Source organism: Nipponia nippon, unplaced genomic scaffold (assembly GCF_047370975.1).
Source record: "Nipponia nippon isolate SJK-2023a ecotype South Korea unplaced genomic scaffold, ASM4737097v1 scaffold_5, whole genome shotgun sequence".
In the NCBI taxonomy this organism is placed as follows: Eukaryota; Metazoa; Chordata; class Aves; order Pelecaniformes; family Threskiornithidae; genus Nipponia; species Nipponia nippon.
The window spans coordinates 22,524,016-22,546,554 of record NW_028262369.1 but is presented as its reverse complement, the minus strand read 5'-3'; the positions used below and the strand labels follow the sequence as shown (position 1 = coordinate 22,546,554).

The 22,539-nt window shown below is 41.3% G+C and overlaps 2 protein-coding genes across 3 annotated transcripts in view; both read left to right on the top strand.

The window, feature by feature from the left end:
• The window catches only part of DNAJC6 (DnaJ heat shock protein family (Hsp40) member C6), a 52,305-nt gene extending 37,781 nt beyond the window's left edge, over window positions 1-14,524 (top strand). For both annotated transcript variants that reach the window (XM_087733381.1, XM_087733380.1), the window contains 10 exons: window positions 117-310; window positions 412-492; window positions 1,373-1,819; window positions 4,188-4,340; window positions 5,676-5,744; window positions 6,490-6,624; window positions 8,212-8,472; window positions 8,851-8,996; window positions 10,949-11,125; window positions 12,028-14,524. In XM_087733381.1, the coding sequence (XP_087589507.1) occupies window positions 117-310; window positions 412-492; window positions 1,373-1,819; window positions 4,188-4,340; window positions 5,676-5,744; window positions 6,490-6,624; window positions 8,212-8,472; window positions 8,851-8,996; window positions 10,949-11,125; window positions 12,028-12,129 (1,765 nt within the window). In that variant the 3' untranslated portion in view covers window positions 12,130-14,524. The remainder of the gene's footprint in view (window positions 1-116; window positions 311-411; window positions 493-1,372; window positions 1,820-4,187; window positions 4,341-5,675; window positions 5,745-6,489; window positions 6,625-8,211; window positions 8,473-8,850; window positions 8,997-10,948; window positions 11,126-12,027) is intronic.
• Window positions 14,525-15,947: 1,423 nt separating this feature from the next.
• LEPROT (leptin receptor overlapping transcript) lies at window positions 15,948-21,939 on the top strand. Its single transcript, XM_087733434.1, has 4 exons — window positions 15,948-16,036; window positions 16,267-16,342; window positions 17,160-17,346; window positions 18,587-21,939. Exons 1-4 carry the CDS (start codon window positions 16,021-16,023, stop codon window positions 18,701-18,703), a joined length of 396 nt encoding a protein of 131 aa, XP_087589560.1. The 5' UTR covers window positions 15,948-16,020; the 3' UTR covers window positions 18,704-21,939.
• The last annotated feature ends 600 nt before the right edge of the window (window positions 21,940-22,539 follow it).

Below are 22,539 nucleotides of genomic sequence, written 5' to 3'. Positions count from 1 at the left end.
GAACATTCACAGATGAAATGTGAAAAGTCTGTGTGCATGCATATATTGAAAGACTTTATATAGCTTTGCAGAAATATCCTTTCCTTTTTAATTTAACAATTTGTGTCCCCATTTAGGCCTGAACTGGATGCCTGTGACTCTCCAGACAAGTATCCTCAGCTCTTTCATGTTATACTGGAGATAGAAATACAATCTACCGATAGACAAACCGAATTAACTCCCCCATGGGAGAACTTCACGACAAAAGACATCAATCCAACCATTCTCTTCTCCTCTCATCAGGAGCATCAAGACACTCTTGCTTTGGCAGGTAAGAGCTGCACAGGTTTGCTCACTTAATTTACACGCTTACCTGCATGCTGAACTTTGCTTTCTTGATTTTATTTATTTATTTTGTGCTCTGTGCTGCAGGTAGAGGTCCCACTGATTCACCCCAGGATAACATAAGAAATGTTGGACAGAGTGCATTCTTCTCATCTCTCAGCTGGCAAGGTATGCAGGCTTGGTCTTCAAAGTAAAATCTGCTTCAAACAAGATAAACAACCTTTCCCCCCACCCCCCCTCCCTGGAGCACAGAGTCAGGCTGAAGAATCTGATTGTAACATGTCTTTCCCATTAGATCACAGTGTACTGCTGGTCACACCCTTATGTTGCAAGTGAGTGGGAATTAATTTCCTACAATGTCCTCTTCAAACATTGCCTGCTTGTGCCGTATATGACAATTATTGATATTGTTCTAGTGTAAAGCTTTGCCCTAGGCCTCCTTGATGCTAAAACCAAATTTAAGCTGTTTTTTCCTAATGTTGCACTTTATATCTAGTGCTATGAGAACATAGCGCTGAGAGTGTTTGTCTGAGAGGCCGTTTAATAGTGCTGAACACCTTGGAAATCTCACGGCGCTGCTGAATGCAGCGTTCCTCCTCTGGCATCAGCACCATGCTAGGTAGGAGCTCAGCATTAAGAGATCCTTGTGGGCACAGCTAGGAGGGTGGTTTATGCCCCTACTCCTTTTCAATGAGCCTTGTTCTGCCTGGATTTTGAGGCATGGCTGGAGGTCGTCCTGGATGCTTGCTCCTGACCCAGAAACTTCTTCAGTTTGCATCTGTAGGCCTTGCACTTGCTGGCTCTTCAGGCTTGAGGAGAGTCAATTAACCTCTGTCTGTGTTTCCTGATCAATAAAGCTGGCTCCTTACAATATAGACCGGCAAAGACTTTAAGTTAATCTTTGCAAAGGACTCTTATTTTAAAATCCAGCAAAATGCTGCTGTGGTTTTCTCAGTAGCCTTTTGTTCTGCATGTAAGCTGATTTTTATGGGACCTTTGTGATGACAAAACTAACAGCTACCTAATTTTATTTTTAATCATCATTTAGATCAGAAATCTGACAAAAGTAGCTCTCACCCCACCTCAGAGGATCGAGCAGCGTTGGTGCATGAGGAAAGCGAACAGTCAGATGACGAACTCTTGTCCCTTTCCAGTCAGCACAGTAATGCCAGCGGTGACAAGCCTCATGGGACACCAAAACACGGCAAAAAGCAGCAAGAGCCTCCGGCACCACCTCCGCCTGAAGACGTGGACCTGCTGGGGCTGGATGGTAGCCCTATGAGCAAGAGTTTTCCCTCGCAGCCCACTGCTGCCCCCTCTAACTCAGACTTGCTGAATGACTTGTTTGGGGTTGGTGGGCCAAGTTCCCAGAGTCAAAGTGGACAGCCTGCTGCTGAGGAGGTCTTCCATGTAGGGGGACCTGGATCTGTGCAGTCAACTCCTCGGCGTTCTGCAGCTTCAGCATCCCCATCCCCATCCCCAAGGGTAGGAGAAGGTAATAGCGGCTATGCCTAGGGCATGACTTGGTGGGGCACATGCTTTGAGAATCCCATCTGGGTGACCTGCTCTGGGCTGTTGGATTCCTCTTGGATACGCTCATTTCATAAAAATTAAGAGCTGCGAGGGATCCCAAGAGGCCACCCAGCTCCTCTACTCTCAGACAGGAGTTGGTGCATCTTCACACTCGAGAACACAAGCCAGATTATCTTGTTTGTTCCCTAAAGTCTCTACTGGAGCTCACCCAAGTGTTTGGCTGGCTCCTTACACTGACAGCCACTGGAGATCGTCAGTTTTGCTCTTACTATGTGTCCAATAATGCATATGAGGAGAATAAGTATTAATTAAAAAAAAAAAAAGCCTCTTAGGTATTTGGGTAGATCCATAGCAGTTTGAACTGAACTTCTTTTTTAACTTTAGGGCGTTTGGAGCTGTAATGCTGGTCCTGGACTATGAAATATGGATACACAGTTCTGCTGTTTCTGGCCTTTCCGCAAACGAAGATAGGCAATACGAGTAGATGTTTTGTTTCTTCAAAGACAGACTAAGATCAGAGTGGCAGAAGGAGTGGTTGAATAGATATTAGAAAGAGGGATCTTTTGGAGGGCTAAGTGAACAGGGGAGACCAAGTGAAAATCATTTGTAAGTGAACAGGTGAAGAGCCCAATCCAAGTTGCTTGGATTCACTGAGGCCCTCTGGAATAGATGGTCAGTTTTGCAAAAGGCAAAATGCAAACAAGTGGCCCGCTCTGACAGCAGGTCTCTGTGCACCGCACTGAGCTGCACAGCCTCCCCCTGTTTGGTTTGGCCTAATCCTTTATGTTACAGTTCTGGAGCTGGTGTTGTCAACATGTACCTGATTCAAAGAGCACAGTATACTTACTTAACTTTTTCTCAGCAACTAATAACTTAGAGCATTTGTAACACCTGCCAACTTTCTTGTACAGAAATGATATTTTTTCATTTTGTTAAGAAGGCGCAGGCTTGGGTGATGCTGGGGCTGACACCAGTAGCACCTACCACAGGATGGCCATGCAGCCAATTTCTGAAGACTCTTCTTGAGTCCTCCTTTCTCAGCTAGAATAAAAAAACCTGCAGGCTTGGGGAGGTTTGTCTGCTAGTACATTCAAACACTAGATTTGCCTATGGTGTTTTTTGAAGCAAAAGGGACAGGAGCAATTATAATCTCCTTGTACCAAGACTTGCGAAGGGAGGGAAGAGGAGGCTAAGGATTGGAAGCAGGAGGGGGAGAAGAATACAGGTTTCAGTGGAAGAAATTAGGCCGCTTGGATACGGAGAAGGTTCATCTTGCTGTGGCTATTGTATGCTCAGTCTGAGAGCTTTCGCCTGGGGGTGGGAAGGTTGTACAGACATGCACCTCACAAGGCAGAGGTGCAGCAACAGTATCAGGAAAAGATTTCTGGGTATTGTTGTCGAGCAGCATAACAGGAGTTGTATGATGCTGCTTTGCAGAGGCCAGGCTGGTGCTTAAAAGGGAGAGGAAAAGTATCATGCAGCAGAATTGTCACAGGCCAGGAAAGCAAGAAGAGGAGCTTGGGAGATACTTAACAAATTACTAGTTTTCACTTCTCCTAAGCAATGAGTAACATAAATATAGCATCATTAACACAATGCATAGCGTCTCAGGATTGTATCTTTCTTACAGTAGTATATATTGCATTTCTGTTCAAGGTGGTCTTTACCTTAAAATTGTTGGCAAGTAAGAATTTGAGTGACTTCATAAGGGTTTCTTTTCTTGGTTGGTTTTGTTGGGTTTTTTTACATGAAAGACAGTAAGCTAAACAAATCGATCAAAAATGGAGTTTGAGAATGAACTGGATTTTTGTAACAAGTGATGCTCTGTAGGAAAGATACCAGTTATTTTCTAAAGCTATTTCTAAAAGATGGTCCTTTTACCCTCCACATGTATAACCTTTGACAGCCTAAAATCATCTTGGACTGCATTCAGCTCTTGAGAGGCAGAAGGAATTGCACCAGGGCACTAACTCCAAGCTGTCCCTCACCATCCATTTATGTATTGGCAGTGTGTGCAAGTTGAAACTTCATCTGAAGTGTCTAAGTATCTAAATACTTGCTTTGACTGCTCCTAAATGCAGCCGCTGTCTTTGGAAAAGACAGATGGGATCAACAAATGCGTTGCCATGACCAAGTCACGTGGCTCTCTATCTCCCCTAGCATTTGGCTAGGGTACTGGTATTTTCCAGTTGCTCTCTCACAGTCGCATGCTGTCTCCTCTTCGGTATCTGCAGGTATTAGGTTTTCCTCTCCACACACTGGTGTCTTTTCCCTGAAGCATGTTCATTGTACAAGTTAATGATTTAGTTTTCTCAAATATGTTTTTACAGCAACTGCCTTTGATCCATTTGGAAGTAGCCCTAAGCAAACTGGTCCAGACCTCCTGGGTTCCTTTCTTGGTTCATCAACTGTCCCTGGTGATCCTTTCCTTCAAGCAACAAGAAGTCCTTCACCAACTGTGCACAGCGATCCCTTTCACATGGGTAAGAAATAGAGGCTCTTCTACTGTATTTAAGTAAACATGAAATGCCGCTTTTAAATAGTGATGGAGCTATTAAGTACAAACTGATACTTACCATAAAATGACTCTAAACCACAGAAACCCCACAAAACAGGAAAGAGCTTTTTGTCTCTAGACTTAAAGCATATTCATAATTTGAAGTGTGGTAGGATGAGACTTGTTTTGCTCAAGTCTTATACTTAATTAATAAGCTATTTGTATACATGAAAAAAGAGACCATGAAGAATGTCTGCCTGCATACTCCTGTGGTTATGAGGTCTCATTTGAACCAAACTACCATTAATTGAGCTAAATGGAGCACAGCATATTAAGCCTGCTAGAGAAAACACACGTCCTTTGGTGATTTTAGTTACAGGCATCTGCTTTCTTTAGATCTGATAGTAATCCTGGCCAAATTCACAGTTGAATTTTACTCTTATTTGAAGAGAAGGAATTTTTTTTCTTTATTGGACTTTTTTCTTCTCTTTGTTTGAAATGTCCCTTAGTTGTCCCCTTCTCCCCCGTGCCAAAATTTAATCTTGTAACGCACTCTGAAACCATTCAGATACAAATTTATTTGTGTCTGATCATCTAACACGTCCCTTGGGTGCAACAGTCTCGCTGGAAAGCCAGAATGACAAAGGAGGGAACTAGTGTGCGGCTGGCACTGTTCGCATCCTTGCTTTGCCAAACTCGGGTCTTGGATATTAACTCTGTGAATAAGACGGTTGGGTCACACTTGGAGCTGGCTGCACTAATGAGAGGAATTTAAATGGTATCCCAGCATGATGAGGTATTAAATTACAGTGCTAGTCTCTACAGATAATGAACTGCTGGCAGGGTGAACTGCATAGATGTACAGGCTTTATTTGATACAGGGTTAAAGGAAGGACTGTGTGTCTTCTTTCTGGTTTGTATCTGTGTGGGCTTTATCGCTGTATTTGTTCTCTCCATCCGTGCCCTCTGTATGTAGAATATTTCCTTGGGTTGAGATGTATTCAGAAACACTAAACTCCATGCGTTATTCTGGTGGTAAGGCTTTTATAAAGAAGTATACGAAGCCTCTGACCAAAGCCACCATAAAATGAACACTGTAAATCTGCATCCTTCCCCCCTTACCTCTGTATAGTATGAGATCAGAAATAAATGTTAAATTTGTAATGCCCATTGTGGGGAAGAAGTTCGCTTCTAATTAGCAAATGGTAGGTGGACACAATACTCTCTCTCCTGCTGCTTGCCCCCTACTCTTCCTAGGTGCTGGATTATGTTGGTTTTGCTCTACTAGTTTGAGATATTTATATGTAATCATTCTGCTTAGCTTCTAGCACACCAACAGTTTCCATACAACCAGATGTTTCCGGTGGCTGGGACTGGTCCAACAAACCAGGTATGTATCATAAAAATTCAGGACACTTAACAAAAAACCCTTAAGGAGCCCTGAGAGAGGAGAGGTAGATGGAAGATGCTACCAGTGACTGCAGAGAACAGGTTCCCTCTTTCTGCTGCTTAGCACTTTGACTAATACAACAAAACTTCAATCAGAATTTTAGTCTCATCTCAATGGCAGCAGGTATGCTGCCTGTTGTCCTGGTCTCCCAGTCATCCAAGTGAGGATCTGGCTAGAGACTACCAAAATCTTTTTGTTCAAAATGTCTGGGTTTCCTTCCTCAAGAAACCAGGTCCTGAAACAGGACAGGTGCTCAGCGAGGATGTGCATAGTTGTGTTTCATTCCAGTGTAGAGCCAAAAGAAGGACCTGGGAAGTGCTATGCAGTCCTGGGATGCCACTAAATAATAGCATGATTCTTTCTAATCTTGGGAGAGTATGTATGTCCTACCAAAAGTTGCTTCCTGAAGGCTTCTAGTTCTTAAAATATATCCATTTGTCATAATTACTCTGTCACTGCAGACAGTCTAGGGAACATTCTTGTTGCTGAGCTTAATTGTAAGTGGGTGTGCAACTAGTCTGGGCCAACGCTGAGTTGAGACTGCTTAGGAACCTGACAATAGTACACTTAATTTTAACAGCAGTCTTCTAACATGTGACTGAGCACTGGGAAAAATCTGCACTCAGGGATAAAAATTGAGTTATTTTTTCTTTTTTTTTTTCTTTTCTTTTTTTTCCCCTTTAAGGTGGCCTAGGTGTGGGAAGTAAGTCAGCCGCCACCAGTCCTACAGGATCCCTCCATAGCACTCCCACTCATCAGCCTAAACCCCAAACGCTGGATCCATTTGCTGATCTGGGGACTCTTGGAGCAAGTTTAGCAGGTTTGCATCCCTTATTTAAAACCAAACCAAACCAACAAAACAACAACAACAAAAAAACCCACAAACCAAACCCCAAACAATTACCAGCTTGGTCTGTTTTAGAGAAATAGGATGAACAGCCTGGTACGTGGCAGAGAGCTCTATGGGTCCTCTCCACCTGCCTGCATGCCAGTGCTGCTTTCAAGTTTTTCCTCCTCCCTGATTCTCTGTAAGTTCTCACAAATCTGTGCTTTTACTGATCCTCCATCAAAAACAAACAAACAAACAAACAAACAAAAAAAACCCTGCTAGCCACTTGTTGGGACCTTGGTAGGCTGTATGGATTGCAAAGTGTAATCTCTGTCTCATAAGTCTAAACAGTCTCTGGCTAAGGATGCTTTGTGTTTTAACTCCGACTGGAGAACTGTTGCTACAGACCTTGGAGCAGTGCCTGGGAAGAGACTTTGGCTCTTCAAAGCTACTGGGGTGCTTGAGGAATTGTTTCCTTCTAGACTTGATTCATTTTTGTCCTTTGCAAGGAAACCTGTGGAGCCTCACTAATCTGCCTCTAATTTGCAGTACTATCTAAAGATGGAGTCTGAACCCATTTTTGTTTGCACCTGGCTACAAAGGACTGCTTAGACAAGCATTTTCTCCTTGTTTTATCTCAGAAAATGATCAGCAAACCCTTGATGCCAGTGTTAAAAAGGCAGTTCTAACAAATTATTTAGGTTTTCCTTAAAACCCAGCATGTCTGGCTTCTCTGACTCTGGTAAATAGATTTTTCTTCCCTTTGTCACTGCCCTCAGCTCTTTGCAAGCCATTGTGGTTTTATCCGATGTTTGTTTTCTCCTTTGCGTCACTACCAGCATGGTTCTGGAATTAGGTTTCCCAGTTCCCTCTGCTGGATCACGAGCTGCTCTGCAGGAGCAAAATAAAAAGTATGCCAAAACCCATGTCAGAGCCACCGAGGTGCTTTTAAAACATGTATTCTGTAGCAAAGTTATGGAATTTAAAAACAAATGACTTGGCAACCACAGGATATTTAACCACATTTTTGTTGTTCATTACTAAGTCAAAAGCATTTGATCCCATTTCCATGACATGTTTCAGAGCTCAAACTTGAGTGTGGATGTTAGTCTCAAATAACAAAACATTAACACTGCGCACCTCCCACCACAAACTAAGCCGGAGCAGCATCCTCGGAAGTAATAAGGTGGTGAAACACACCACTCTTGTGGGACAGTATTACATCAGCACAGCATAAGGAGATACTAATTCAACATATGTCAACTTGATGCTGCCACCATAACACACAGCAGCTGTGGTTCCCAGTTAGCTGCACACGGCTTTCCCTGCATTTGCCCAAGGAGCTGCTCCTCCAATTCCTGTGCAATCTTCAAAGGCAGGTGCTGTCTTTTAAGCAGCTTACAGAGCGGTGACAGGAAAGTTGAAGGGCTTTGCTTGATGTTGCAATAAGAAGTTTGAGGCAGAGCTGAAAATAGAAGCCAGCTGCCTGGGGGATTTTGTTTAGGTTCCCTTTTCGGAAGGCAAGTCAGTATCCTGTTTGCTAATGCCCACCGTCACTCCTTTCCCCCTACTCTGCAGGTGGCCCTTCATTTGCCAGTAAACCAACCACACCGACAGGCATGGGTGGAGGATTCCCCCCCTCGCCGCAGAAACCCTCTCCCCAGCCCATGGGCGGCAGTGGTTGGCAGCAAGGAGCTGGCTATGGCTGGCAGCAGGCACAACCCAAAGCCCAGCCAAGCATGCCTCATGCCTCTCCCCAGAACAAGCCCAATTACAATGTGAGTTTCTCAGCAATGCCGGGAGCACAAAATGAACGTGGAAAAGGACCAGCTAACGTTGGTAAGCTTTTCAGAGTTCAGTGTCCAAAAGGTTGGCTCCTTCTAATATTGCTTTAATGCTCAAATACCTTAACAGGTTAGGGTATAAGCAAGTAAGTCATGCTCCTCATTTGATGATATATAAAATTCAACACTAGTTGTCCTGTCCTAGACTCTAAAGCATGCTAATATTTAGGAAATCCTGTATTCCAAATGGGTTTCAATAATAATAATTCAAAAGTAATATTAACCTATACCTCTTTTGTGAGAACCTGCACGCTCATTAGCATTGGGAGATTGTTATAGTGATAAGTGTCAAGGAGGGGAGGGCTTGGGTAGAAAAGCAGTGTTAAATAAACCTGTATTGTGATAACAACTTCAAATCTTTTGGTTTTTCAAGACTCAAAACCAAAAGTGTCTGCAGATTTCGAAGATCTATTATCTGGTCAAGGTTTTAATGCTCACAAGGACAAGAAGGGCCCCAAAACAATAGCTGAGATGAGAAAAGAAGAAATGGCTAAGGAGATGGACCCTGAAAAACTAAAAGTAAGCAGTATTCTTGTTTATATGCTTACAATCATTCAACGTGTTTCTTGTTCTCATCATGCTGGAGGCTGCTTGAAAGACTGCCCCTGAAAGGTGGAGGGAGCAGTAAGCCACCAGCCTTCCTGCACGTGAGAGGCAGCTGAGAAAATCTTTCAGATCATTTAGTGCCAGAAGCTATCCTCCTGTTTTAGCACTTACTTTAGTGTGCAGCTTCCACAGCATTGCTGGATCCCAAGGACCAGGTGCTATCTCTCATGCTTGCTTTCCATAAAGTAGGTGTCTAAACTTGGTAGCATCATAAACTGCTATGCTCCCCATTCGCGTGCCAGCCAGCAATGAGCTAGTGTGACCAGAAAGACAAAGTCATAAACTGCAGGTGTTGGGGAATATCTGGAAGAATCTCCACTATCTCATCAGGATCAGAGATACTACTTAGAAAAAGTGGTAAGTTTGTAAAAACTCTGTTCTGAAACAGATTCTTACAAATAAACCAGATAAAAGAGCAGTGACCATCTCTGCCAGTCCTTCTGCCAAACCCAGGTTTTGGTGAAATGAGGGGTGTTCTCCCCATGATGAGATTGCCTTGGCGCAGAAAGTGAGAACTTCCTGCTGTTTGTTCATGTAACAAATTCTCATGCCTTCCCTGGAGATGTGAACACCTTTGGAATAGATTTAAAACTCCAAGGTTACATTCCTGTCCTAAACCAGACTGTGGCAAAGAGTGGCTTGCTCAGTGTTACTGTCAGGGCTGATGGTCTTTCACATCACTCCAGCTATGATTAGCAGGCACAGCTAATTGAACTAATCCTCTGTCTCGTTAATCTTGCCTACTTGGGAATTCTCTCATCTCTCCTCAATAAATTGCCAAACTACATATCTATTATGAAGGGAAGGAAATTCAGTCTGTCCCGCTCTACATTTGAAATATGAAACCATGAATTATAATTACAGAAGGATACAGAACTGAGAGGAAAAGCCCAAGCAAAAGCCAAGCAAGCTTCTAGAAAACGCAATGAGCAAATTTAAAAAAAAGTTTAATCTTGTGGAAAGGTTTTAACCTTTGGAAAGCGTTTGCCAGCAACCACGCTGGACATGGATGTCAGCCACTCGTAACCAAGCTGGGCAGCTGTCAAGCCATCAAATGGGCAATACTTTTCTCAATTCATAAGCTATACAACTTCAGCAATTCGTGTGGAACTACTTAATGTGTGTAACCTTCCCCCCCCAGCACACCGAAGCACCCAGCTGATTCTCCCTTCCCAATACAATTCGCTTTGCTCTAATGCATTTTATTTCATTGACTCACTTCAGTTCAGCCTGGAACTGTTAAATCTATTTACACTTTAGTTTTCATGTTTATTTCCCTTTCCTCCTCCCCTTCCCCAGCCATAGGCTGAGATGGCAACCACTAAGGGGATCTACATCATCTAGGAAAGTGGACTACCTATTGCTTTATTTGACTGCTGGATTGCAGGTGGCAAATAGGCATGTGGAGAGAATTGAGTCTTCTGACTTTAGAGCTTAAAAGGATTTGTATTGAAGCCAACCTTCAACGTGAGTCTTTAGAAGACTGAACTCTAGACATGCACAAAAGATACACATGCACAGCAGAGTTCTAGGCGAGCTTACTTTAGGTATGCAATTCAGCTTGCTAAAGAGCCACACAATTAAACATTTCATTTATCTTTTGACTATTCCATCTAATGACTGTTCACAAGTGTTACCAACTCAGTATTTTTAGCAGGGATGTTGCTCAAGGTGTGTCTTAACTTTCAACTTTCATAAAAATTAATGACAAAGTAGAGACTGACAAATATCTTCCAAGGGTTTTCTAAACCTTGGAAAGAAATGTAAGATGCTCCTTGGAGTCATTGCTATTCAAATGAAGAAACTTTTTCCTACTGGAATACCTAATGTAAGGCATAAGTTGAGACTCTCATTCTTCTCTCCAGGTCCTGGAATGGATTGAAGGGAAGGAGAGAAATATAAGAGCCCTGCTGTCTACAATGCATACAGTCTTATGGGCAGGGGAGACCAAGTGGAAACCTGTTAGTATGGCAGATCTTGTAACGCCAGAGCAAGTGAAGAAGGTCTACCGGAGGGCAGTGCTTGTCGTTCATCCTGACAAGGTAAGGTTTTCCTAGTTTCACATTGTTCAGAAATTGTCATTGTTCTCTTAATTTAAAAGTGTTGAATGTGATCGCTTATTTTATTGGTGCAAACAGCTTTGTAGAAAGTAGTAGTTCAAGATTTTTGCCAGTTTCTGAAAGGTGAGAACTCTAACCACGCCCAGCCCCAAGACTGTGCTTGGTACATGCTGCTCCAAGCAACAGAGATTCAGATCTTCAGCTTCTGTCACCCTCACTTTGACTCTAAGCCATACTGGTGGTGAACAACCGTCCAGAATATTGTGCCCGCTAAAGGAGACGAGGGTGTGATAAAGGCATATGAAAGGACAAGGGTCTTAAAATCAAACTTCTAAAATGGAAGAACCAGGTTATCTGATTATCCAGCTTGTGGCTTGTGGTCTTGCTGCTTACACTTGCCAACCAGAGTGCAATGATGTCATCTGGGAAACCCGATGGTGATGAGGCTTCCACTTTTAAGGAAATGGAGGCCCTGAGAATTTCAGGGCAGTGGGCAAGGCTTGAGAAGATGTGGGCTGCCCAGAGGCTCGCAGGAATACTATTTTTATCAAGGAGCTGTGTCAGGTGGCAGCTCTTTCTCTTCACTGCAGGTAAAATGCCTCTTGAAAAGCCTAGGTTAAATTTTTTTGCCCGTGGGACTGCAGTGCTTTATCACACTTGGGGGGTTATCAGCTCTGAGGAGCAGAAGAGCTGAAGAGCCAAGAAATTCTTAAGCTGTAAACAAGGTAAGCAGCCCTCAACACTAGCTTATTCTTGTCAAAAAATAAGGGAAAACCATTCATGGAAAATGAAGGATAACTGCTTGAGAATCTAGCTGCTCAAATGTCAACTTTTTGTAGTCTGATTTGGTAGATGTGATATCCCTCTTTCTGTTTTTATTCCAGGCTACTGGGCAGCCATATGAACAATATGCAAAGATGATATTTATGGAGCTAAATGATGCCTGGTCAGAATTTGAAAACCAAGGACAAAAACCCTTGTATTAGGTACTTTCTCAGTCTCCACTACAGACCTGTGCTAGTGCTTATATAGTCTCTTGTCACAAATGTCACAGATCAACCAAACTCTGGCTGGAAATTCAGAAGTTTCAGAAAACTAAGAGCCTAATACTTATCATGAAGAACACGAGGAAGGTTTCCTTATACTTGTATCAAGAATCCTGAGCTCAGAGGAACTCTAGCCACCTGGCTTGCCATATGAGAGCCACGGGGCTACAGTTTCTTGTAACTTTTATTTTTCTTTGGATTCAAGTGGGGTGAGAGAGAACACATTCTGGGAAAAGGTGGAATTGTTCTGTCTCTGACACAGTGTAGCTGGTGAATTTCCTACTTTTTTTGTGATACGTGATATGGCAGCACTTCAGTTGAGTTCAGTAACTGGTGATGAAGCCCAAACTTTGATGTACTTTCTTCCTAGGTTTGAATCAAACTTTATCAAATTTAAGTGCTCAGATGTGGTTTAGGCACACTTCTAACAGTCACCATTTGCTGCTTAATTGCTCATATAGTATAGTATGCCTGAATAGAGACAAAGCTGAATCCTGGGTTAGATCAGTGTGGCAGCTGACTGCTGCTTTACGCATTAATACTGTACTTCACCTCACAGTCCAGCAGTGAAATGTGCAGAAGAAATTCCTCAGCATTATCTTTTAAAGCAAACAACAAGTAACTGATGTTAAACAGCACCTTGTTCGTTTGTTAAACAGCAGTTCTGAGGGAATAGGGAATTGGGGGAAAGGGTGAATCCACATTTGTAAAAGTGAGGAATGAGCATGTACTACATTTCCCATGAAGTTCTCATCAATAGCTTGAAACCATCAAACAAAAGAAATATCAACAAACTAAAACTCTGCTGCAAAATTTTAGAAACTTCCCAGTCGGTAGGTAACACTTCCCCTCCTGAGGATTCAGAAGACTTTTTCCAGCCCGCTTTTGTCACCTCTATGCCTTTATCAGCTCCAGAGCACTTCGCAAAGGCTCTTGGCAGAATGCAACCTGTTGCAACTTCACTTTTCAGACCACGGTGTACAAGCTGTCATGTAGACATCTGTGGACCAGGTCTGATTTTTGAGGTAAATACAGTGCAAATTGATTATCTTTAAAAGTTTATATTGGACCAAAGCAATAATATCACAAGGAAATATCTCTGCTAAAGCTGAAGCATCTTTCCTAGTTAAAAAGCAAGTTATGCTCTTCACCCCAAATTCTGACATTCTCCTTTTGTAGAATAACTAAAGCTAGCGGTTTATTTACCAACATGTTGTATCTGTATTTGAGCTTTGAAAAAGGCAGGTATATTCAGAAGATGGGCAGGAAATCATCTGTATTTACTGCTTAAGGAACAGGTTGCCATCTGATGTGAGTCTTTAAAGCTGGTGGTTTTTAAAGACAATCCACTTGTTGTTGCACTTACGTTTTCAAGTGGTGAAACTTTTACTGCAAAGACAGTGTGTCAAAGTACATTGCTTTCTCTATAAAAGTCATCCTTTTGTTGTATTGGTCCATTATTTACTACCATTAATTGAAAATGTGAAACCAACACATAGGTCTCCTTTTATATAAAAGACCTTAAGATAATAGTAACAAACTGGATGTTATTTATTAATGTTTTGATCCAGTATGTGCTTGTCTTATTTAAAGAGATAACTGGAATGTGAATCATGTTCCTGTGATTTGTTGGTTTATTGTTTCTCATTCACATTTGTAGATATTGTGACCTATGCCTATATAATAAAAAGGATCTCATTACTATAATGTACTTTTTTAATAATGAAAACTACGTTAGCTTTGTATCGAGTTTGTCATGGCACATAACTCTGGATATTCATACGTTCACAAAATACAAATCCATCATTAATCTTTATCTACCAAAAGAAACCCTACCCCACTTAAGCTTTGATTACTTCCATCCCTGATGTTTTTATGGATGCATGAAAGTATTAGGACGTATGTATATCAAAATAGTTAACTAAAAAAAAAAAATTTCTTGTCATACCTGGTAGTGACAGAGGTTATCAATGTTCAGGTTTACTGTTTGACTAAATTATTGTAATTTTTGTAAATACAGTATATACTCAATGAAATTGTGACTGGTCTAAAACATTTGTATATACATTAAAAAGCTCAAACTAACATATGCAGGTATCTTTTGTGCTTGTGGGGAAAAAACTCTGCCTTCTTGCTTTAAACACAGTTCAGAGTGATTTCTCTGCAAATGCTGGATAAACAACAACGAATCCATGTATGTTAAATGGAAACTTCTTTTGTCTACAATGTCTTATATGTATGACTATCAAACACCTCTGTTGCTCTAGTGCAGGGTTGGGTGGGACTTGTGTGGTACACATAAAGGTAACCATAAATTACTTCCTCTAGAGACAAATACTTGTTTTTCTAGAGCTTTTATTTCCTCAAGAGCAAACAAGGTACATGAAGAACCCAGTTCCCATTATTGCAAGCAGATTATAAGAACAGTAAGGGTTTAATTTAGACAACATTTGCAATGGGAAAAGATGCAGCCTTTCGTGCTTAAGAGAAAAACCCTTCAACCCAGCTGAAACAGAAGATGGTAGCTTAACTTGCTTCTGCCTTTTGATTGTTTAGAAAAGTTAAGTCAGGTGTGTATATCTATCTATCTATCTACCTATCTATCTATCTATCTATCTATGTATTGTAGGTTCAAAGCCATTTACATTAGCAGCAGCTGTACCAAGATGTAAGCTTGTATTAAAATGCCTACTGGTTTTTCGCTTGTTGATGACAGCCAAAGGATTTACAGGAGGGTACAGTGAAAGGGTCTCCATATCATTTTCTGTTTGCATGCCTCGAAATCAGTACAGACATGCGGAGCGCAGTTGCTGCTCACCAATTGTGACCAGACCACAAGGTTAACATGGTACACCAGCTCACGCGATACGGGTGGTGTGCCTCGGCCAGTATCAATATTGCCTTTAAAGTGGTCACTAATGCCAGGCGGTAATTCACAGGTTGGCATTACAGGTGGTTTTCCCAGATTCGGACATTTTGGAAACTATTTGTCACTTCCTGTTCTTACAGCACTACACTTCAGAGACCTACAGCCAAGCAAGTCAGCAAATGTAGCATGTAACAAAATTTTCACTTGAAGCGTTGAGCTACTTAAGCCTGCTGTTTTAATTAGGCAGCCTTCTTGGCTCTAAATTATTTAAAATTAATAATGAAATTGGGGAAAATCGCTATCAGAGAAGATAGGAAATGAGAAGACCTGAGAGGCAGAGATAGGATATATCTAAAGAAAACATCCCTCGGGAGGCGTATCCAAAGGGCCGTGCAAAATATCCCTCAAAAAGGCTGTTCTTGGGTCAAAAATAAGGTCCCAAAAATCTAAGGCTTGAAAAATACTGCTCTAAAAGAAAAAAAAGATGTGTCCTTCTTGGTGCGCATTAGCAGAAGCACAGGGCCCTGTCAAGGGTGGATGATCCCGATCCTGAGAAGGCACCATATGAAATGAGCAGGCAGCTGGGCCCGTTTTTTGGGGTGAAAACAGGGATTTTAAGCAGCAGCCACCAAAATGGCAGTGACTGATGGGTGGGGGCTCTTTAAAACTGTGTTTATGCATTTAAGTCGTGCCTGTGCACACATATATACATCCATTTACACATATATACACCTTACATATGTATGTATATACATTAAACACCCGCCCCGTAACCATGGCGACGGGTGGCTCGCGCCCCCGCTGCTTCCCCCCAGGGCAGGGGAGCCCGGGAATCGCCTCAGAGCTGACGCCGGCCCTTTAAGGCGGCCGCTCACGTGGTGCGGGAGTGGGCGGGGTAAAGTGGCCGGTAGGCGGAAGTCGCCCGCCGCCCCTTCAGCTCGGCGTCGTTCAGAGCCCTGAACATGGCGGGCATCAAAGGTACCCAGTGCTCCCGGCCTGCGGGCGGGCAGCGGCTCGGAGCTGCCGTCCGGCAGCTCCGAGCCGCTGCCCGCCCGCAGGCCGGGCTCCTCTGAGGGAGCAGAGCAACCGCGTTGCGCTTCCACTTCCCGGGCATCGCCTCGGGGCTGGGGGGGTGGAGGGGGGGGGCGGGCGTCACCGGTAACCGGTGAGGCGACTCCCGCCTCACCGCCTGCCTTGTGCCGTTGCAGCTCTCGTGGCGCTGTCCTTCAGCGGAGCCATCGGGCTGACCTTCCTCATGCTGGGCTGCGCCCTGGAGTACTATGGGTGAGCGGGCCGGCTTCGTTTCCAAAACTTGCCCTTCTTTGTATTTCTTAATTGAGGTGTTAATCTCATCTAATTTTGATGTTTGGCTCTAGTTATCTTCCAGCTATCTATCTGCTTTGTGGCTCTTGACACATGGCAGTTTGCTGTGATTAAATACTACCTCCTTAGCCAGTACTTGAATTTCCATTTTAAAAAGACTGAAAACAGCTCTATACTTTCTTAGGAAAAGCGGTGCCATCTTGCTAAACAGTAATTTTTAACCTTGCACAATTCTTTCCCTTACTTCCCTTTTTCTTTAAACAACCCACCTACCACAAGACTCCAGCTGGGATGCCTGCTACACTTAAAAATCCAGGTGAAGCTAATGAGAGTGCTCACAAAGAGACGAGCATGCAAGGGCCTGCCTTCACAGTTGGCTTGTTTATACTCCAGGATCGCTCTAATTTGGGAAAGCTCTTGGTTCCCGTCCCACTTGTGTGCGTTTCCTGTTCCCTGTGTGGTGACTGTTGTTTTTGTGAGGCGGTGGTGTGAGTTGAATCAGGGAGGTGATGCAAATTTAAATAAATTAAGGCTTGGATGTGTGGGAGAGTGGATCCTGCTCCGCTCAAGGCTGTATGAGTGCTTGTGCCAGTAGGCAGGGAAAATTAGGTGGGATTGCCCCTTTGGGTGAAAGCTTGGGGTTAAATCACGTAATCCGCTTTTCAAACCGTAAAGTAGGATTACAGCTATTGCAATTATTTTTTCTAAACAGAAGATACCTTTTATTGAAGCATCTATCTAAACTGATTGTGTATTTCCTTTTTTCCCCCCTCCCCAGTGTATACTGGCCTCTGTTTGTCTTAATATTTTACTTCATCTGCCCCATTCCCCACTTCATTGCAAAAAGAGTAAGCGATGACAGTGATGCAGCCAGCAGTGCCTGCAGGGAATTGGCGTATTTCTTCACAACTGGAATTGTTGTTTCTGCCTTTGGATTTCCTATAATCCTTGCACGGGTTGAAGCGGTAAGTTCTGCTTGCTAATTTTTATTGTAAGACACCAATTACTAAGTATAATCTTTAAGCGCACTCTTGCTGCTTGTAAATCCTGTCTTTAATTGCATTATTGTGGTGTTTCTAGATTCTGATGAAAATAATCACTCTGGTGAAGTTTTGTCTGTCAGTGCTGCTTTTTGACCTGAACAAAGGACTTGCATGACTGAAAAGTTTTAGTTGTTTTTTTGCCCAGATTTGTTTTGGTCCAGTACAAGATACTATCTCCTCCTACATCTCATGCCTCTCTGTCTCCTCAACATTTGCACTGCTTCTTGCAGCACCTTCCCTATTTTTATCTCAGAATGTCTGCCTTCACCATTTAGGATGCTGAAAACTTGGTGACTGGAGCGCATTATTAGTTAAAAGATAAAAGGCCAAATTTCCAGAGCTGCCCTTCTGGTTTTCGAAGCATTTCCCAAGCTCATGCTTTGTGCCCTCAGAGTCTGAGGAAATTCTGCTAGCTTCTTTTTTCTTTGCTTTCTGAACCGCTCTTCAGCGGTGAGATTTTGTCACATTTGTTTTGCAAGGCAAAGAACTCTTTTGTCCTGTGTCCCAAACTACCCAATGACGTTTTTGTGTTGCGTTTTTTTCCCCCTTCAGTATTTCGGTTTTGCTTAAAACTTGTGTGCTTAGTTTTAATTTATTTGTAATGCACAATTTCCCTGACGCTGCATTTTCGTTTTGAAGTTGTGGGCCTGACAGTAGGCAGAACCAGAAGTGACCACGAGGGGGAACTCTAATTCATAGCTGTATCTTTTAAGAGTAGATGTCGCTTATTTGAGTAAACTTAGTTGGGCAGATCGTTAAAGAAAACTATTTACCTTTAAGACCACGTACTGTTTTCCATGCTCGTTACTGGCATTTATTTGAAAGGCAATCTTTTATTTCATTGCATAGTAATTAAAGGAGAGCACTAGTTTCACCAGATTTTTCTATGACTTAGGTATGTTTTAGTGATTTGTATGGCAAGGTAATTATTTTGTTCTAAAACATAGCATTATTAGCCTGTCTACAGAAGTGTTCTATTAGTAATATGAGTGGTTGCTAATTGAATAGTCACATAAATTGAATTATTTATTGTTTGTGGTTTTTCTTTATGCTTTTAGCACCTTTCTGTAGTATTTTGTTTAGTTTATCTAAGCATATAAATAACTGGCCTGGACCTATCTTATAAGAACTGCTTTGATTGTTTCATTTCCTTGCATTTCAGATCAAATGGGGAGCCTGTGGTCTGGTGCTGGCTGGCAATGCAGTCATTTTCCTTACTATTTTAGGCTTTTTTCTTGTGTTTGGTAGAGGAGATGACTTTAGCTGGGAACAGTGGTAGGACATCACTCTGATGCTGGTAATATTTTGCCGCATGTATCACCATATGTATACTCTGTGTGTGTATATGTGTATATGTTATAACATATGTGTGTGTGCACACTGAGATGTATGTATGTGCATATGCATGTAGTTTTACATTATAAGATCTAACATGCTTTTTTAAAATGCATTTCAGCCAAAGGGAAAAGGCCCCTGTGACAGCTGTCTTAGCGTATTCAGTAAAAGCTGGAATCACTGTTGCAGATTTGTCCCCAAATAAGTTTACAAAACATAAGCTGTTTTACTCATTTTTTCAATATATATGCATTAACTTTTGTTTTAATCACAGTAGTATCATTGATACATGTGATATTGGTCAGCATGCCTGTTGGTTTTTTTAACCGTGTAATCAAAATAGGCCAATATAAAGATTATCCTACTTGGTATTGTTCAACTTGATCAATCTTTCTGCTTTGATTAGGGATGAATGAGTACTTGCTTTTCATTTGAGTAATTGTAACTTTAGTGTTTTTTCTTGATAATTTAAAAACAAACATAGGTTATGCCAACTCTTTTACTACCCAATGAAAGAAAAAGAAAATCACAATGGTTAAAAATCCTTCCTTCCACTTATGGTGTTCATTTAAAAATAATTAAATAATTCTACCCACCCCACCCCCCGACATTCAGGCTTAGTCCCTATTCAACTTAACAACTGTGGATATATTTTGGGAATAATATACTTTAATGCCTCTTTAATGCTTAGAGCTGACATTACTTCTCATGTGACTGTTCACAAAAGAGGAAACTATGCTCAGGACACTTACAATCACAATGTAGTATACAACTCTGTATTCTTATGTGTGAAATGCCTGAATTGCAAAGAAGTGAGTGTTTTTCTGGATAGGACTTATCTCCTCAGTTCTCATTGCTTTTAAAACATAGTTATTCAACTACTATTTTTTTGTCTGTAAGAAGAGATTGTTATATAAAAACACTATATTTTTAAATGGCATTATCCTAGTAAACATTCATATAATCGCACTTAGAAAAGTAAACTTTATTACTGTTTTAACTTTCTGATTCCTGCAAATTGTGGAGGCATGTAGTTTTGTAAAAATGCATTCTGATATAACCCTAACTCTAGAAGACATTTCAGTAATCTGCAAAGGGGTAAAGGAAGAGACAGTTTATTCCTCCATAGGAAATGGACGCAAAGAGGTTTCTGCTCTGTGAAGTAAGAAGCTGAATTCCTGCATAGGGTATGTTTTGCTGTTGTGAGTTCTTTAGACTTGCAGATTGCAAATGAGTATTTTATAGTTGTGTAAGTTAGTTCACAGCTGACTGCTGTCACCCTGTATAGCTATGAGGGACATTGTATAAAGAGGTAATAGAATCCACCCTACAAGATGTGGCAGCTTCACCAACGCAGTACTTTTTTTGCACCATAAGTTGTATGGAACTACTTATGCTGCTCTCCAAACTCTTCATATTTGTGTACTGCAAAATGGTGTCCTGTGGATTGCTGTGCAGAGCAAAGGTTCAAAAATTAATGAATGTTACATGAGCGCTCTGATACTGAGTCTTTTGTTCATGCTCAGTGCCCTAGAAGAAGGGTACAGAAATCATTCTGTGGTCCAAGTAATGTAATATCACTTAAATAGGAATGGAATACCATGCTTCAGGAAGGTTAATTACACGTTTTAAATTTAAGCTTCAGATGTGTGTAAGGTGAACAGTTCAGTCCTGAGGTACACTGAGTAGCTGTGTTTTATACTGAGGTGTGTCTGGGCTGTCATTCTTGTAAAAGAAGACTTAACATTAAATGACAGTTTTCTTCTGGATGTTCATCAAAGACATAGCAGGAATATACTTGTGAAGATGCTGTGGATAAACAAGTTCTCTTACCCTGTCTTCTTCCTGACCTAGGTGAAATCTATTGGACCCTACTGATCTGTAAAGTACTACTGGGGAAATTACTTGTTCTAATTATGAGGCAGGTTGTTTAGAGTAATCATAGTTTCCATGTATAAGTCCTGCTTTGATTTTTGAAGAAGTTGCTTTTTTCCCTATACCATGGTATTTTCCATTCAAATTGGTGAAGTAAAACAGCAAAAATAATACACAATTTAAGTGCCTGATCCTGTAAATGCCTAAAGTCATTGCTAAAAATTCTATTTAACTCCTGTTAAAGTACTCATGTGCTTGCAGGGTTAGGTTCTTGCGTATTGTTACTCCTTAGAATTTATGTACTGAAGGCTGCAATAGCAGTCTACAAAAATACTCAATTACTGATGAAATTTTGCTTTCAAGACGGTGTAAAAAAATTAGAGAATTATTATTTGTAGCATCTATTCTAGATCTATCGGTAAATAGTGTGCTTGTGGCAGATTGGGATACAGGCAGTAAACATGACAATCTAAAATGAAAAGGAGGACTAGAAAGTACAGTCTTGACGAGAGGTTGCTTCTTTGACAAATTATTCTGTTGTACTGTATTTCCTTTGATATTACTGTGGTTGGTGGGTACCTCATGAAATGGCAGGTAAATGTTGAATGGAGAAAGTCAGTGCTTTTTTTTTTTAATCTTCTTTTGAAGCAGCTACATGCACTAATCCTTAATGTGAACTTCATGCAGTTTTCACCGCGGACTTTTATTTTAAAATGTTTAACTTTAAAAATTTTGTTTAACAGTGTTTAAATCGTGGAAATCTTCCTTGACCTCTTTAAAAGTAAATTTGCTTGAATAAGTCTTTGATATCAAATAGTGAGGGTAAAAAAAAAAAAATTCAGTGCTTTTTTTTATCAAGAGCTTCACTCATTCACACAAACCTGGTGCTTTGATGGCCAGTACTGGGCATACTGTCACTATCTACCAGTAGCAATTCACTGTGGTTTCTCTGAAATTGTTTTCCTATATGGAAGTGAATACTATGTATCCAAAGTGCCTTAATTTCGATACTATGCTGATTTTGTGAATGCATATACATGGCAATATCGCTATGTTCATAATCAGGTGAAAATCTGTTACTGCATTTTATAAAGCTTCCTTGTCAACTAATCATGTTTTCTGTAATTCTGAATGCAGTGCAGCTTTTGTGACTTTTATAAACACTATTTTTATTTCTGTGATTGCCAGGTTCTTGAGAGGATGAAGTACTAAAACATGGAAATTAAAACATATTCTACTTTTCTTTTTGAATTGTCTAATAAAACTGACTTTTTGAATTGTCTAATAAACATATCTGACACTTAAGTAATTGTCTGTCTTAAATTTCAAGGGGTGACAACAGACTCTTGTACGAGAGGAAAGATAAAGAGAAACAATATATCCAGTGATGCTTCATAATGGTATTGTAACTGTCAGGCATGGCCGCGGTAGGAGGTTAATGAGCAGTTCAAGTGTCTCTTGTACTGATGTTGATATTTCTTAATTGCTTTATATTGAAATGGAGTCTTCAAGTGGATTCTCAGTATTGGGACCCTTGGGAACTATTTTGCCAGGTGTTCTTTCTCCCAGATCTCCTTCACGTTTTTGGGGAGATACATAGTAAGTGCTTGTGGCGCTTGGCTCTGCAGAGGCTTTGGTACTTGGCTTCCTGGTCATCAGCAAGGTCAGTCAGCACTGATGAGATCAAAACACAGGGGAACAAATTTCAGAAGCCATGATCTAATTGCAATAAGTGGAATTACTGTTATGTCAGGCATTGTTGTAGAGGTCGTATTCAAATACACAGGTAATTATTGCCACTTATCTCTTACATACATTGTAAATCTGTGAGCTTTTTAAAGGCATTCAAAAAAAGATGGTATGTAAAATAATACTTGACCTCTTCCACTTTCCTTGCTTCAAAAG

Excerpts from the sequence above, each read along its gene's own strand:
- LEPROT (XM_087733434.1), top strand. Across the intron at positions 16,343-17,159 it reads TGCGCCCTGGAGTACTATGG|TGTATACTGGCCTCTGTTTG; the intron begins GTGAGCGGGCCG and ends CCCCCTCCCCAG. Across the intron at positions 17,347-18,586 it reads TCCTTGCACGGGTTGAAGCG|ATCAAATGGGGAGCCTGTGG; the intron begins GTAAGTTCTGCT and ends CTTGCATTTCAG.